The sequence below is a fragment of the Colias croceus genome, chromosome 14 (genome assembly GCF_905220415.1).
Source record: "Colias croceus chromosome 14, ilColCroc2.1".
Taxonomy (NCBI): Eukaryota; Metazoa; Arthropoda; class Insecta; order Lepidoptera; family Pieridae; genus Colias; species Colias croceus.
Genome location: NC_059550.1, coordinates 7,888,405 through 7,907,868, shown reverse-complemented (window position 1 = coordinate 7,907,868; position 19,464 = coordinate 7,888,405). Strand labels below are relative to the sequence as shown.

At 34.4% G+C, this 19,464-nt stretch overlaps 1 protein-coding gene across 1 annotated transcript in view; it reads right to left on the bottom strand.

Moving 5' to 3' along the window:
- LOC123697333 (serine/threonine-protein kinase minibrain) overlaps positions 1-19,464 on the bottom strand; it is a 129,898-nt gene that overhangs the window by 109,248 nt on the left and 1,186 nt on the right. The window contains exon 2 of the mRNA XM_045643810.1: positions 192-370. Within this exon, the coding sequence (XP_045499766.1) occupies positions 192-370 (179 nt within the window). The remainder of the gene's footprint in view (positions 1-191; positions 371-19,464) is intronic.

The following is a 19,464-nucleotide window of genomic DNA, read 5'->3' as shown; positions in this document are numbered from 1 at the left end:
AAATAATAATACTCGTTTAAACTTCTTGTATTGTCTTTAGAACTTCTCTTATCCAAGTTGCAACCTACAAATCGTTACCCTACACGGTTACAACGACCACCTCAACCGCGTTATCTTGAACAACAACCCAGTTAGTATTGGCCGATATACGTTTAGGATTTGTGGCCCGAACTGCCTCGTGCATCATTTACCTGGGCGGGGATACGGTAGCGCAGGAAAGCTCTTGGGTTGCGCACGGGGGCGCTCACCTGAATGTCCGACGGTGCGCTCATGGAGGCGAGCTGGTCCTCGGCGACCAGCCGCCCGTATAGGGGCACGTGTCGCCGCTCGCCGCCGGCGGCCTCCGGCATGCCGCCGCCAACAACGCCCACTGGAACAAAACAAATACATTAGGCACATGACGCTTTCTTGGAAAAATTATAACCGTACGTCCAAACTGTAGCACAGTCTAACTACTTATGTTACAAGTAAAAACACGAGAACACAAAAATATGAAAAGTATTGTTTGATCTGCAAGTCTATATGCCTGTATATCGCTTGTCAAAATCAAAGGTTTAATAATATAGAGTAAGAAATATATATTAGAAATATTGTCTCTTACGACCTTAAAGCGTACCTATACTAAAATTAATACCTAAATACATGTATCAATATTAAGCAAATGTAGTTTTATCAGTTATCTGAAATCTTGGTCCAAAACATGACTTATGTAACAATAAATCTCTTGACCAGTCGGGTCAGTTAAAAATATTCAATCCACTTTCTAGAGCCGGAGCGATAAGAATGCATTACTATGGGTTCCGATGTGATTCATACTTCTTGCATTGCAAGCTCGTTTCGTTTTGAAATCCATTTCACAAAACGATCGTCGTTTACTCAACTGTGCAATTGAATTAATTACTTATACTTATATGTATAGGGTATATTTTGAAAATAGCATAATGTAATAGAATAATAAATAACGAAAATGTTATGAAACAAAAACATTTGTTATTACATACCTACATTATTTTTAATTGGAACACGGTTCTAATTGAAAAGGTATCTAATGTTAGATTGTAAACATAAAGCAAAGTAGTTATTCAATTATCTATTAATTGATTATGTGTTATAACTCTAATCCATTAATACCCAACTAGATTAAAAAAATATAAGAGCTGCGTGTTAAACAATAGTAACAAAGGTTTTATTGCTAATTGATTAATCAAAATTACTTCAAACAAAACACTTTCCGAGTTATTATAACATAACATTTAGTACATATTTAATTTGTGATTATTTTACCTAACTACGAATAACACTCAATGAAATAGACCGTACCTAAAACAATTATTTTAAGCGATAGCTAATTGTATAATTTGAAGTTATAAAATCAGAATTGTTATGTATTACTATATAGCACACACTGATAAATTTACTGATTTATTATAACTATATGTTATATATACTTAGCTTTTTTATATATTGCACGCCTCATAAGCGAAGCGTTGAGGTGGGTACTACTGTCACTTCGCGCAAAACATCTGATTTTTCAAACTTAAAATGTCTTTATATATCATACATTGCACTTGTAAGATAATACATACACACATATATTAAGAAAAAACACTATTTTTAACATTCATGATATTTTTGATGTCATTTTTGTTATTTAAACTAGTTAAAAAACAGTTTAAAAAAGTTCTGTCTTGGACGTCCGTGTGTCTGTATGTGCGGAGGATTTTCTTGTTAACACGATAGCGACCGAAATACTTTACTAATCGAGTCTTTTTTTTTCTTTTACGCTTGAGTATGCTCAGGAATAGAACCCTTTCATTTTTCAGGGTCTGATTCGATGTGGTTTAATTGTTATTAAATAAACAAAAAAAAAATATCGACTGTTCTCCATTATTTTTTTTTTTTTTTATATTTATAGTGTACTCAAAATTCACCATTATAAACTCGATTCTTTATACTATAAGCCAAGGTTTAAAAAAATAAGTTGGTAGTCAGTCCCTTACCTGCGCAGTTTCACATCTAGGTGGGGCCACAAGAAAAATAGCTCAATTATTACGGTACCGCTTTCTTTACTTTTCCAACTGTTTTATTTTATTTCTTTTTTATATTTATAGTGTACTCTTTATATATAATCAATTTTATTGTAAAGGATGAGATTATGAGGCGTGCACTTTTGGATTTTCCAAACTATTTTAATACTAAAATTGTGTCTCAATATACATTTAACCATTAACAAAGATAATAATCGGGATTATGTTTAACGACATTGTCTTAGATAAGCGCTAGATACCTTAGCAAATTTTATGGCCTAATAAAATGGATATTGTATAGGTAATAAGAAGAGACATAAACCGTCATGTAGGCGTCCATAGGCGTAAACTACTTTGCTCAATCATAACATAATTCATATTTTAAGCAATAAATAACTACAGCAAGAAACTTTTGGAGCATTAAGAAACTTATAGGAGACACTAATATATCAGTAATATAAGTCCCTATATCTTAAAAAGGATACAACGCGATTGGTTATTTGTATTTCACCTAGTAAGGACAATAAAACGGTTAAACGGATACAATATTGTACTCTCCCGGCGTGTGTCAATCACGCGGGTGCCATAGTTCAGATTTCCATAAACGAGTCGCATTCACCTTGCCCGCCCACACGCGCACCTCAACATTTTTCTTATGAATCACGTATCATATGCAAACAGACGTTTACTTTCCGAGAAAATATTTCGATGATCCCGCTTTAGTCACAGTATATTTCTGTATGTGATAATGGTTCTCTTGAGAAGGTGAATCTTAGGTACATTGAACACGTTCGCAACAACTTTTGAGTACTCATATTCATTCACCGCCGTCGTATAACTAAGAGAAATTTATTCATGATGTCGTTCACATTTTGTTTATTTACTTACAAGACAGATTGTAAAAGTTTTCTAAACACATGCCAGCTACCCTACATTAACTCTTCAACTCATGCATACATTACACTTGTAACAGTATACAAAATGTGTAAGTATCAATCTTTCGCAAACTTGAACGCACCTAAGTAGAGACTCACTAAGCCTCCCTCGTATTTGTTTTGACAAGTTTGAAATTTTAATACTTTGACTTTTACCTTGCTAACATTTGATTACAATTATTGGTATAAAGTTGAGAGTAATAATAAAGTTGGACATTTGTTACCATCGATAAAGAATATTCTACTCGAGTACCTACTGTTTAAAATCAAAAGTTTTTTACATTAACAGAGGTAACTAGCAGAATCAAATTCTGAAATAAACAATTTTCAGCATCGTTAAGTAAACAACAATCTACAATCGATAGCAAAAACATTTGGAAAAAAAAACAAACAGCTTCTCAGGTAGTGAATTAAAAACCGTGATGATAATGACAAAAACAGTCTTGAATGCAGAGGTCACAGACAAGTTAATTCTACGTTATTTATTTACAGTCTGGCAAAGTGACATTTCATAAAACACCACCGTCCACGCCGAGTCGCGACTGCCGTTGCCTGACGTGCAGTGTTTGGGAGGAAAAGTTCGTTCAACGTCTTAGACTTCGTGTTTTACAGCTGAATATTAAAATTTAAATTAATATCCGAACTTTAAATTACTATTTCTCGCTGTAATATTGTCAATTTACAGGTGAGGTGTTTTAGGAATTGGAAAAGATTCCTCGTGACAATCGGTTATGTAATTTGACTTTTTATATAGGTTATAATATATCAAATACAAAATGTTTACTAAAACATAAATGCAAAACATAAAAATCTGCTCAATGAATAGACAAAATGTTACATACACATATAAGTATTATCATTTCCCTCGACATAACAAGGGTAGTCCATCACTACAAGCACGGTGCCCACATATCCAATAATAAGTACAAATAAAAACAATTAGCCTTCGAGATCGAGCCTTTCTATCGCGATCACGCGTCACATGTGCAGCGGAGCGCATGCTACCCAACATGTGATCGGTACTGCGTAGTTTGTTGTGAAACGACGTTACGTTAACTAAGGCCGAAACATACGAATGTCATTCGGCTATATGACTGTAACTTTGATAGCTTCCTAACATCGGCAACATACGAACGCTTTAAAACTGGTTATGGTCACTTATAATGCGATAATATAGAGCAACCGCACATAACCTACGCACGAATATTATAAGTAGTCAGTGTTAATACATTTAACGCCTTGTTTACACCCATAAGCCCTGACATAAAGCCAGCGTTATGATAAAAACAAGTGTAAAAAAATGCTTGTTTTTCAAACAAAGAATGTGTTCACAGCTTAGCTGTACGAAGATGACTCTCAAGTTCGTTCTGTTGGGTGACATAACAAGCGCTTACGGTGCAAGATCAGACTGAAAATTTTCCGATTTGTTTTAATACCTACTTTACAAAGTTGTTACAACTTCAAAGTGTTGATCGTCATTGGAGCCAATTAAAGTTGGACTGTTACTTCTAGAAGCAATGTGAACCGCGTAATAACATCTGTACTATTATGTTCATGACGGAAAAAATAGATCAAAATATATTTTTAAAGAAATAACGTCAATATTCTTCGTTCATATTCAGTCTCGTCCATTGACAAGTCGAAGTATCCGGATGCATATAATTTAGACATTTATAGTCATAATTGGTTTGGAATGTAAACAATACGTGATTAGTAGTTATATGTATTTTTTTTTCATTAACACAATCGGAAAGCGTTTAGTACCTAGTGCAGGGTTGTGTAATGTAATGGTTATGCAAATGTAAAAGATGTAATAATAATTAACTTACAAAGTGCTTACAGGTAATAACAAATTGCAGTGTTTGTAGGTAATAAGTTTAAGAATATAGTATGAACCCTTACTTGTGTGGGCGTATGCATAAAGGGGATTTTCTTATACAACGCAAGACCTAGTCATGCATAAAGTAGGGTGAGGTAAAATTTAAAACTCAAAAAAGCTATCGACGTTGACGTCATAAAATTGTGCGCGTGTATTAGATACCACAATAGCCCTTATTTTTACTACAATAGCGAAAATTTACAGCAAATAGGATAATGATTTTTCAGAGTTTCACAGTTACATGTTTTCTTATAGTAGCGTAGGGCTAGCGCTTTGTAACGCTTCATAAGCAGTGCCGTCTTTACCATAGGGGCACAAGGGGCCAGTGCCCAGGGCCCCCCATCGTCAGGGGGCCCCCCTGGAGGAGATGTAGGACTGACAATTTTTCTCACATAAATCTCAAAATATTTTATTAAAAAGCAATACAGCTTTTTAATGCCAGAACGTCAGATCATTTTCAGATTTATTCGAATCAAAACATCTATGTTATTACAAGGTTATTACATGGAATAATTCGAGTGATTCGAACACCATTATAATTAACTTATCAGACATTTACTCGAATTATTTATTTACTTATTAACGTAATATAATATATTTTTACTTGAATTATTTTGAGATTTATGAAAATTACTAACAAGTCTAAGTTTACAGAATAGCATACAAGGGCGTTGTGACAAAACTTTAATCTCTGGGCCTCTAGACAAGTGGCAGAAACGCTAGAGAATAGAATCCACTATTGATACTAATTGATATAAGCTTATGACGTTTTGCTAATGTTTCGGTCACACTACCGAGGACGACGACGACCACGACCAAAATTCCCATCCAGTCGAAATTTGGTGAAATTATTAAAAACACAATCTATACTTAATATAATAAAGCTGAAGAGTTTGTTTTTTTGTTTGAACGCGCTAATCTCGGGAACTACTGGTCCGATTTGAAAAATTATTTCAGTGCTAAATAGCCCACTTCTTTGGCAAGATTATAAGATACCAAAATCGTTAAATTACTCCATGACGTTACGGTATTGTTATGATGCGACCTTGAAATTTTAATCTCAACGCGCCTAAAGAAGTTTCACTTCAAAAATATATTAAAATTTCCCGACCTTCTGTTACTACGAAAAAATTTTTTCCTAAAAGTCAACAGATATAGGTTTTTCGTGATTTTTACCGAAACGGTAAGTTTTATCATATAACCACTTTTACCCAAATTGTAGATCATAAAATTATCTATACAAAAGAATCAATACATTATTTTCCTAAGATGTAGCTTCCTACCATTTTCTAAGATATAACGATTTATAAACTCATCCCATCCTTATAATATGCACACGTTTCTTAAATCACTTCACACCTAAATGATTTTATGATAAAACTTATCGTTTCAGTATAAATCGCGAAATCACCTATTTTTTTATTTATTTATAACCTGGAATATGTTTTTAATTCACGTACCGGAATGACAGTTAATTTTGAATTTTATTTTTAGTGATCCTTATTCCTTTGAACAATTTTACTAATTTTCTGCTGGATATGAAATTTTGTAGTTTTGAAGGTCCTAGAATTTAGTGAACTCTGTTCACACCGGACCATTTCTATACGAATAGATGACAAGCGTTTTGACTTTTGCCATTTGCCTAGGCTTTGAATAAATTATGTTAATAACGCACGCAATAATTTTGATCAATATGAAACGGCTACGAAAGAAAAAATCCAGATGCAAATTAAAAAGATAAATTTGAAAAAGAGAAAGTTATAAATTTATAAAAAATAGAAAAAATTCGATCACGAGGCGGGACTCGAACCCGCATCCTTCGCGCCATTCCGGGGCGGATGCTTGACCAACTCAGCCACTCGTGACCCGCCGGAGCAACCGAATTTATTCTATTCCTTCAGTTTTATGTGTCTTAAGGGACACACCGCACGCCATCTATTGAGATGATTTAACAACCATCTCAACCAATATGAAGCACTTTTCAGTGAATACAATATTGTAACGATGGAACACGACCTTTTTTGTTGAATTTATATTTTATTTATAAAGCATTTGACTGCCATAAAACCTAAAATATAAATTCAAAGAGACAGGTAATTTGAAAAAGTAATTCTTAAAATATTTCTTAATTAAATTTAATCAAAGTCAACTTTGGAGCGCCTTTACAGCAGCAGCGTTTCAAATGAATTATATAAAAAAAAATAAGGAAAAAAAGTTTCCTCAAAAGACCATATTATAATACAAGATTGGTCATAAGTAACTTTTTTGTAAAATGTATAAAAAAATGGAGCAAAAATTTTACATAGAAATTTTCTTTAAGTTTTCTTATTACTTCTTTAAGTTTCAATTTAGGGCAAAAACATATATAATTGTGGGAAAAAATTTGCGTACCTAGTTTGATTTCTTTATATTTCAAAGGGGCCCCCAATTCTTGTGTGCCCAAGGGCCCCGGCATAGTCTAAGACGGCCCTGTTCATAAGTAGGTAGTAATAATCAGATAGACACGTGTAAAGAAAAATCTCACGCAATTTTAAGAGATACCTTTCGTCTTCAACACGTGAGAACACACAAAATTTAACTGCCAGGGACCTAATGAATTATAATGCAAACGAGCATTTTACATAATATTAAATTTAAGAAAAAATAATATTTCAGCATTTTTAAATTTTAATGTTTGGGTGAATATAATCTATTAACTCTATCTCTGCATCTATTTAGCTTAATGTAAAAATATTCAAGACATTCTTTAAAATTTAAATCACCAGTTATATGGGGGTTTATGATACAAAAAATGAAAAAATTAAATAACTATTCAACGTAGAAAGGTAACAGGCGGCGAAAGCGCAAACGATCTTTGCATCTAACTATATTATAGCAAGCTCGCTTTTAACTGCGCAGTTTACCGACCAGTCTGACGAGAGCTGTGGGTTACTAGTGGGTATCCCCGGCCGGATCTAAAAGGCTTCAACGGCGAGAGGTTGAATGGATCACGTGAAGCTGGTGTATGCGGGCGACGAACGAGGTAAGCTGCTACGTCACCAGTGCAGGCCGTTTGAAACCGGCCGCGGTGCCGGCCGACAACCTGTGGTAGCTATGCGCGGAATGTGACTACTCGGTGGCGTGGGAGGTTCAAGATAGCCCGTTTCGCTATTTACGTACCGCAAATGCAGTTTTCTGTATATTCATTTAACACCTAACGTGCTTAATTGAGTATAAATACGGCTATTACTGTTCGATTTTGAAGGGGTTTGCCCTTATAGTATTGTCAAGTTATCGCACTTCGTTATTATTGTTTGCAATAATCAAATCAGTTCAACAGACTAATCGATGACGCAATATACGTTTATCTCGACCACGAAAATATAGTTCTTTGTATCTAAGTTCCGGTTGCCTTTCTGACTATTAGAACGAAAACGCGTGAAATATTCGTGACAAACATTGACTTTAACGCGTTTTCAAATGACTGTTTATTTTCGGTATTAATCACTTCGCAGAATTGTAAGCGTGCCGATCTATCAATAAACTTTAAAGGTAGTATATCAATACAAAGTTCAAATAAGACGAATGAGTAGCCATGTGAGGCAACTGCGCAATTTTCTCATCTACGAACATTCCGCTTTAGTAACGTCTATCTCAGCTTATATCCATCCGTGCAAGTACATACTACTAAAATCTTGCGAGTAATTTGAACTTACTTTGATGGTTGTTTTCCTCCGATTTGATAGACATCCCTCGCCGCCAAATTGTTATACACTTACTCCGATATAAACACAGAACAAAGGACTTATCACTAAACACAATCAATCGGTTCGGGAACAAAGACCGTGGGCCACACTGTATTATTAAAACAAAGAAGCACTTCAATCAGCTCGCTGCTATCTGAGATCATGGTTCGGCGCTGCGGCATCTTTCGCGTTTGCTTTTTTATTGTTAAATATCGAGAGTTGAGGTGCGAGACTGTTCTCGGCCGCGTCCTTGCGCGTCGCTAGCGTCCCGCGTGTTATTGTTGTGCAACTATATACACGTGGCGTTGTTGTGAACGCGTAATACGTCAATATCATCGATAAGAAAGGTATGCTGGCGCGCGGCGCAAACCGTCCATCGCAACTAACGCGTGAACTCGACGCTAGTAAGTAATAAACGAGCGGAAGGCCACGTGATTCAGATGACAAACATGTCGCCAGTCTACGCTGGCCGAACGCGATTTTATCTATAATAGATTAAAAATTGACTGACATGCTGACTCGAAATCACTGAGATTTATCTTTATTCTCGGTATTGCATGCGTACTCGTAAATTATGATATACACGTTTTAATTTTAAAACAGATGGGACTAGTTATTAGGGCTGATTTTTCAATCCTTGGTTAAAACTTATTCATCGAATAACGTATTAAACTACCATTTCAAAAATCTATTCTAATTGTCCGTATATGACAGTTTACAGGTAACATTTTAAAATGTTCGTGCAATACTTTATTGGACGGATAAATTTTAAGCAAGGATTAAAAATCGGCCCTTAAAGTGTTAAATGTGTATTAGGTACCAAAAATGTCTCGATAAAAATTACTGCGAGCATTACAAATTCCAGCACATATATTAAATGCACTCATATGCATAACGCGAGCCAAATTCCTTTTTTCCCGGCTGCTAGCCACGCAATTTCTTCGATTGTATGCAAATCCTCGACGCAAACAAAGAATGAAAAAGCACCACTGCAGACGTTCGCTGAAAGCTCCGTCCCACCTGTGTACCCGTCCCGTCTGAGCTAGCGAACAAACTAGAGACAAGCGGGTAGCAAACTACGACAAAATCCTTCCTAGAACGGAGCCGTAGCGTAAACAATCCCACCAACACATTATTCCGGAATAGATCTCATCTCTTTACATATCGACCGCCAACGTCTTGTCGAGCACGATTTTATTAGCTGTTGGAATGGTGAATAATTCAGCGGGTTTTCTATTAAGTACTTAGGCAGAAGAATAATGCATCTAGTGGATTTTCGTAGTGGCAGCATTGTCGCATAAATAAGACCCTTGGAGCCATAATAAATTTCATTGGTCTGTTTTGTCGTATGTCAATTGTGATTTTCTAGGAATCACACAAGTACAAATATCAACATAATTACAATCGAGTGGATTTTACAGTATTACTCACTGTTTAATACGTCGAATATTTGTTATACTACAATACTAGGGAAGGAACAGTGTGCCTAGTGCGAGTTTTCATCGAGTACGAAACGTTACTACAGGTTAATACAGGTTATACCTAGTAAGGGGGCCTGAACCCCAATCCAATATGACAAACTTATGTATGAATTCAAATAAAGATTTTATTTATTATTTATTTACTACAGTTATTACTGTAATTTAAATACCTCTTGTTTGTGAATAAGAAAAAATGGAGTGCCGCTGTTTATTTTAATAATCACGAAAACATAATAATTTTTACGTTCAGGTATTTTCCCTTACTACTTTGTTCGTTTATGGTATTATGTATACTCAAATGGGTAAAGCTCATTAAGGAAAAGTTGGATAACAAATACAATACAGTATTGTCCATAAGAAACATCCTATTGTAACTGTGTACAGGAAGTAGAAAAAACAATAAATCATACAGAAAAGAAACAAATATAGAAAAATATAAGCCTACATTTCAAAGAGTCGCCGAAATTGAGACGTTGATTAATTAGCAATGTTGGTAGGGTCAATTCTTCTATTCTAAATATGATGGAATCAGTACCTACTTGCAGGACAAAAACGAAGTCTTACTTAATAGGGGTTAAACGAATAATTCTTAATGCATATTAATAAATGGATGCTCATTTAAAACAATATACCTCCATTGTATTACATAAGTATTTGGAAAAAATGTTTCTGCAATTTCGGAAATTAAATGTCTAGTTATTTGTTAGGTAAAGGGAGAGTCTAAAGACTTATACAAATATGGCTGGTACCTAATATCATACTTATAATAATAAAGTATGTATTGTAGGTACACTAAAGCTTAGTCCAGGGCGACAACCCAACGCGTGTGGCACGTGTGTCATGACCGTGACCTCTGTCCTTTCCACACCACGCAATGCGAATTGAGGAAAATGGACACTCATTATTCGGCGAGTTTGGACAGTGCACAGATCTTGGACGTTATTATAGATGAGACCATCTAACTGCAGATCGCGGAGCTCAGGTTTAACGGCCGGTTCGCGCGTCTGGCCGTTAACCCGAGGCCCGACGGGTATGCGCGCGAAAACACCGCGCCCGCGCCGTTACCGTATACTAAATAGATCATTGATGACTTCGCAATTGTAGCTTAGGAGATAGCTAACAAATTCGGTCACTGTGCTCTCGGAGACTCGACTTTCGTTGACCGTTACGACGAGGAAAAAGTATTTCGGAGAAATGTGAATGAGACGGCGCGCGTGATTCGTTGCGGCACGCTTCAAGTGCTTAGTTATTTTGCTATGTTTTGTTATTGTATTAATTTATGTTCTTGTTTGTAGAACTTTAATGTTTTATTTGTGAGGAAGTAAGCAACGTCGAAAAGAAAATCAAAGTACCTACTCAATATGGGTTTACAAGTTAGCAATCTTTCTGTTGCATCCAAGAGTATCAAAATGCTCCATCATGTCAAGGAATCAACACAAATTATTGGCATTAACACAGACTAGTTACTTAATTGTAATGAAATTAAACACAAACAGACATAGTTATTGTTAAGTAATCAATGGTTACGTATTGGTAATGAATGTTATTACGGAACATTTATGAAAAAAGTAGTTATACACAGATTCAAGATCAACACATCAACTTAAAGCAGTTATCACAATATCAAATTCTCAACAGACTCGCATCAGCATATTATATATCACAACTGTAACATTATTTTTCTTCTCACCAATTCAAGAGACCACAAAACTGAAAAGAGAACTAACTGCCTACAGCAGGCTACAGGACGAATCATGTCATTCACAGTCTTTGATATAATATTATTTAAATATAAATACTTTGAATTAACCCATAGTTACTGATGTAAAGATTTTCAACACACTGGATAAAAGCCATAAAACAATATCACAGTATCTAAAAACCAATCCAAAGTATGTAGGTGTTTCGCTCTAGATAAGTGAGGCGGCGATTGCCTGCAAAAACCAGCGGTCAACGACGTTGGGGCCAGTTGGGATGCTGGCGAATACTATATTTCCACATATATACACAAGTTTCGATAAACTTGCATCAAGTTTTTCATCAGTCAAATTGAAATTCTTATAAAATTGAACTACCTAATCGAGATAAAACTTACGTTCAACAGTGTTGTTTTATTACAATTTTCAAGATGTATTCTTAACCCATTGAGGCCCAAGCGGCCCGATCGGTCCACGACACAATAGATTTTCTATTGTGTCTGTGATTCCGGGGCCTGAGTTATTTAAAAGTCATATAAGACTTATGAATCATTAACATAATATGAATGATGCGACTGTCATCGTTTAATGTCTGCCAATTAATTTCGTCGTACTTTTTCATAAAACTTAACGACCAGCACACAACAATAATTACAATATGGTTTACACTTTACAGGAAGTAACCATATAAGACAAGTGAGCATATCCATTAATTACCAACAGTACACAGTACATATATATATCTTGTTTCTTCTACCGTTGAAAGTACCCGTTCATATCAATAGGGCAATGAACACACAGTGTGAAGGTCACAAAATAACCACGTAGGTACCTACTGCTTACAGGAAAAATAAATCGATCAGATCATTTTGCAAATAAAACGAAATATATATATATATATTCATAAAATATATAATAATTACTTTTAGGAGTAGAGTATGCACTACTGTGAATAGTTAGTATTTTCTAGTGTTTGATTTTACGCGAGTATTATATACCTACATTTAGAAATTAAAGACTTTTTAACGAATTTCTAAATGTGAAAACTTACTTGGCATGTTCACAGTAATTAGTTACGGGGAATATAAAGACGAATTCACACACTCAATATTTAATCAAGGACGAATCATTTAAAAATGTTTTATATTTTCCCCACATGAGCTATAGGTTAACATCTGCGCACGTCATCCCCAAGGCGTACACGATTTAGCATTCAAAACATATATTGGCACAACCATATTTATTTAGTTGTGAGCTGTTACTTTCCATACTCATTCAATTATTAAAATAAACCACCGTTGCCCGCGCAAAAACCTTCGCGGCCGGTCGTTGACACCGAGGGGCACTTTAGGGCTGAGTCGTCACACTCCGGCAACAACGCACCTTATAATAACACTTAACTAAGTATTTATACTACGTCTACGTGACAGGTGGAAAATTCGAAATATGTACACACGTACAGCAAATTAAAATCACGACGGTTTTTAGCACGCAACTCATTTTCCTGACTAGAAGGAACTTCCTATAACTATTATATGTATACATATGTCTAATCTTTGAATCGAAACATTAAATCGTACGTAAGTAAGTACAAAATAAATATAAATAGAAGTTATAAATAATAATCAAGCAATGACACTATAATGTTGTATCTAGCTGGTGTGGTTATTCGTTGCAAATTGCAGTTTAGATAACTGAATATTTGTTAAATTTTAAAAATACAGAATATTATAAGAAGTCATAGGTACCACCAAAGCCGAGAATAATATGATACGTAAGTGAGACTTAATCCAATTAAAATGCAAATGGTCGCCGGTGCGCAATGAAATCGTTGCCGCGAATATAATGGGTCGAATGCAAGTAGAACGTCAACAGACCGGCCGCGGCGGAGAAATCTTGGCTATTTAAATTGTATATTAATAACTATATACAATAGCCGTGGACTGTGGCCCACGCGAGGTCCTCCCGTTGCGCGCAGTCCCAACAAACTGTTGCAACTTGCAATGCCACAAAAAGTAATATCAATCATTTATCACTCAGTCATACGTGCTAACTGTTTAAAGAAACACTTAACAATATTCATTTAGATGCAAATCGTTCAAAATTGTAATTTTCAATTAAGTTAGATCAAAACCGAAGATGCCCGTAAATACCTATCGGAAAATAATATCCTGGTATTGTAACTATTGCGGGTATTCCATTCATAGGAAGCGGTGACTTTTTATCATAGTGTGACCCGCATGCTCGTTTGCTTTCCATTTTAAAATATACATGTGAAAATGCAACACAGTATCACAAACTCATTCAAAACGTACTTAGCCTACATTCCTCATATGGGAAGTTTAAAAATCTCTTAATTACTTATCGGAAACAGTTTCACTTGTAGCGGCGTTGTCGACAACGCAAGGTAGGGCTCGATTGAATTGGTTCCGCATTCCAATGTAGAATTCATTCACAGGTCGAAGACGGATCGTCTAGACTGTGTGTCGGAGAAAGGTGACCATTCACCGATGAGCCAGCCCGACTTCATCGCTTCTAAGATATGACCACTTAAACGGTTACCGTTAAAAATCTAACGGCTATGCGCGAGCTCGATGCATTCTTCTTAAAATGATATAGTTTACAATAATTATTACAAAATCACCAATTTCTTTAGAAATCAACTTGCCGCGGTAACTGAGTGGGGTGCGGCTAAGGTACCTATCAATGAAAGCGATAAGTGCAAATTTCGATAAAATAAATGTTAACGAGCACAAGCGGACCAATGGAAATGAGAAAACGCTAAACACAGGTAAACTATAGCAAGTTACTTTCGAAACACGATATCATCTACATGACGCTCGGTGCACGAGCGTTTGGATTTAATAGCAGCAGTGAGACCAACATCCGCATAGCAACAGCTTTCAGATTCAGACAGTGAATGAAAGTTGATTGCGGACAAAAATTCGAGTCTGTTGATGGTTTCGGTAGAGCTGTAAATATTTCGGCTCTCTGATCCCACCTCGTATGCGGGTTTGAGAGAGCTTTTCTCTGTGTTACTAAGACGCGCATTACGATTTTAGTACGTTTATATACTTTTTACTTTTACACATTGTTTTTATGTTACTGTTTTCAATAGAACATGTTATTTATTTTTTAAATTATCATCAAGTCATTCTTTTCGAACATTATTTTTGTAAAAAGTATAAATATATATTGGACAGGATCTAGGAATATGACATTATTAAAATTCTAGTAAACAACAATATGTATTTATAAACTGAAAATAAATACAATATGGACCAGAAACGGAAGCTAGATAAGTCAACAGGACTAAAGCTCGATCCCTTTAATTGCCTATAGATAAAGTTCTTAGCCAGTATTTTATTGAGTAACTTTCTAATCGGTATAAGGGTCTAGGCAGAGTATATAAATTTCCAACTGTAATTGTCCCATTCTAGTTCTTTATCCATTTATCGCCCTATAATTTAGAAGTATTTTGCGGGCTATTTTTGAACAAAGCATTAAGCATTAATAATCTGTGAGCGAAACGTGAAAAACAAGATTAAAAAGGTCGAATCGTTGATAAAAGTTATCAATAAACTAATCAAACATCAGTTGTTCTATTTCACAGAAACTGGGTATCGGGAGCAGTATCTTTGTTTTATTTAGGTAGATCCGGCGTGACTATCTCCAATGAAGTGCCAAGCGCGTGGGTGTAGAGAGAATCCCAAACGTTCTGTTCAATGGAATTCGAGAAAACGCTAAATTCTTGCTGTAACTGAATCCGATTGTTGCTGCAGTTACATTATCTAAAATAGCCATGTGAATATTTTATACTGACGAGATAAGTTAAGATTGAAGATGATTTTACGTTCCGTTAAATAAATTACGTATAATAAGACGTCTTAATGTAAAACTAATATTAATTCGTAATTGATCTAAAACTGAAGTATTGGATACCATACTACCTTACATGATGCAACACCTAGAGGAATTTAAATAAATAATAACTCCCACGGATTCCCGACAGCCCGTATTGTCAAAAATCTAGTAAAATGAAGCAATAATCCAACTTTACTGCTATTGTAACGGTGATAGGGATAATTGTGTACCAATTGAATACTGTCAAATTCTACCCCAACCGATAGAGGCGTAAAAATCTTGTTATCTAATAAAAGCGTCAATGCAGGGTTCAAGTGAATTAGATCAAAGTTTAGGGTGGGCACGTTAGGCAATTTATAGGACGTTGCTATACTTTTGACACATAGTGGTGTACAAAATTACACATTATTTATAACATTACGTATCCGAACACATCGATCTCGTTAAAACGCGTCACGACACTTTATATTTTAATTACCTGATTAAAAATACCTTAATCTAGGTACTGACGTATTATACACGTGTACGACATATAGAATTATGTATTTAAGATGATGAAGGGATAAAAAACATCGCACAAAATTTACGCGTCGGATCCGTTTATTACATACAGAGTATAACTTCGCTCAAATACGTAAATGTAACTTTTAAATAAAATACGGGGGCACATAAAGCGCCATGTAATATGGTTTACAACTCAACCCTCTTCAAATGCCAGTGGAAAATCAGGTCAAAGGGATGTAGGGCAGTGATATCCACAGGTAAGAGGGATGTGTGCATTCAACAATGTACACACACACCTACACACACAGAGATTCACATGCACTTGTGTTCACTAAAGGAGGTGATAGAATGGAAAATTGTATTGTGTCCATTGAATCAAGAATCCATGAAACTTGATGCACAACTTTGATTGTTACAAGCTTAACAAAGAACATCAAAGGCCTATGCTTACACAACAGGCAAATTTTTCATGTGATGATATACTTGATTGAATATCAAGGGATACTGGAAATAAACTTGTTGTTTAGCTTTTATAGAAGTAGGTATGTTATGCATCATGCCTGAAAAGTGAAAATAGTTGTCATGACTATGTACTGATGAAAAGGTTTTAACAAGACTAAAAGAAAGCTGCTAGTTTGTGTAAATGTTTCGTTTTTTTTTTTTCAAAAAATAAAAGAATGTATGTATGGACTAGCTTTCCACCCGCAGCTTCGCCCGCGTTTTAAAAAAAACCCACGTAGTTCCTGTTCCCGTTGGAATTCCGGGATAAAACCTATCCTATGTGTTAATCCAAGTTACCCTCTAACTATATGTGTGCTTAATTTCATTGTAACCAGTTCAGTAGTATTTGCGTGAAAGAGAAATAAACACACACATAATATACCTACTTACATCCTCACAAAGTTTCGCATTTATGATATTAGTAGGAAGTAGGATAGGATTGAATTTTATCAATAGGTTCATAATTTTACAACATTTATTTTTAAGTGGAAACTATCTATTTTTAATTATAATAAGTGTGTGCCATTATAATATAAAATATTGACGGTTTTAACTTACTACATGTAACTAACATGACAAAGTAAAAATTGAAAATAAATTAGTTGTTAATTCATCATCATCATCAGCCCATATACGTTCCCACTGCTGGGACACGGGCCTCCTGTGAGGGTACAGGCCATAATCCACCGCGCTGGCCAAGTGTGTGTTGGCGGATGACACATGTCGTCGAACTTTTTAATTCTTCGACATGTCGGTTTCCTCACGATGTTTTCCTTCACCGTTCGAGCAGTGGTGATGTTACAACATGCGCAGATTAATTGAAAAATCAATTTAATTCCTGCGCGCTCGCCTGGTCTCGAACCCCGGACTTATCGATTCGAAGTCCGAGGTCTCACCATTGAGCCACCACTGCTCTTGTTGTTAATTAATGAATTACTATTAATTGCAGCAGGCTTATGATGGCAGAGGTTGTTTTTATAAGTTCATGATATTGAAATCAGCTTATAAAAAATTGTTTCATCTAAATACCAGATAAGGGTATATTTTTCTAATCCCAGATCTTAGACTAAAAACATATCAACTAAATATTTATATATGACACATTTGTTTACTATGACAATTTTATCTATCATTACAACCCAATCCAAGTTTATCCCTACTAATAATTATTATGTGAATTATGTGAGTTTTATTTATTTATTTACGGTATACACCAAACCATACATAAATACTTATGACTTAATTATAAATTTATCCCTATATACTTTAACCATAGATAAAGTTTGGTTTAAAGTGATTACACGAAAATTAATAGAGCAACTATACTTTTCTTATTTCAAAAGTAATTATTCAATTAATAATAGCAACATGAAAGTATTGTCATAAATATCTGTATCATGTAAAATGATGTCTAAAAAAAAGTAAAATATCATATATTTTTTTACAATTAATTAGTATAAAATTATTGGAATTGTTTATTATGCTCTTTATGATGATAACAACTAATAGATTGAGTAGTTATATATTGTTCCTTTCTAATATGTACATAATATATTTTATGCACTAATTTGTGAAGTTTAAACAAAACCCTAAAAACAGCAGGTTGATGAATGATGATATTCTTTTCAGCGAAATCATTCAATAACTTTTGACGGACAATTTAATTTTTTCTTAGTTACTTTTATTGAGTTTTAAATTAATTTTACTGTCATCTTTATTAGCATTGACAATAAAAGTTTCAAACAAAATATACCATAACTATCAATATTATAAAACGGAATCAATATGCATAAGGAAAACTTAACCTTCAAAGGGTACATTAATGTCGGTGAATAATTAATAGAAAATTTTCTGAGGAAAACATGAAAAATATATAATTACTAGCTGCTCCGCGCAGTTTCACCCCGTGGTTCCACTCCTGTTGGCCGTAGCGTGATGATAAATAGCCTATAACCTTCCTCGATAAATGGGCTATCTAACACCGAAAGAATTTTTCAAATCGGACTAGTAGTTCCCGAGATTAGCGCGTTCAAACAAACAAACAAACTCTTCAGCTTTATAATATTAGTATAGATAATTATACTGTTTCTGTTATTTTCATGCTGTAGTTGAAGTTATATCAATATAATTTTCTTTAAATTTTTTAAAAATATTAATATCATAACAATTTTAAAACATTTTATAATATTAAACATTAATATTCATAAAAATAGTATTTTTTGATACGACCCAGCTATGTAATAACATCATTAAGTACTAGGGCAGCTTTGTTATTATTTGATTTTCCTTGTTGGTCTGGATAAAATACAGAGAAATAAGTCAAACAATTTGTATAACATTGAGGCGGTTTTCTTTCGTTTTTTTTTTTTAATGTGCAATAAAATTATTAATAATTATAATATTGTAGTATGTGGAATATACAGGTCACTTGATATAGGTGAAAGTTTAACTGATTTGAATTAAAAAATAGTAAACATTACCTAGCCGTAACTTATTACTGTAAGAAATATTTCGTAAGGAAAAACAATAAAAAGAAATAAAAACCTTTTTTTGGTAATCTGAATAAATTTTATGTACAATAAAATCTTAAAATGTCATTGTTTACTCTAAAATTATAAGTTATGAGAGATTAAAATTGTAACCTGACAAAAAATACCTACATTTAATAACGGTTTTAACAAGTCACCCTTTATAATACATGCAATAAAAATGTTATCTTGTAAAAAAGAACTATATCAAAATAAGTATAGAATTTACCTGCAATATTCAATCTTTGATATTTTGATATGGAGAAAATATTGAGCTACCAAAAATAATACACAAATGATCATGATAACAAGAGGTCTTAATT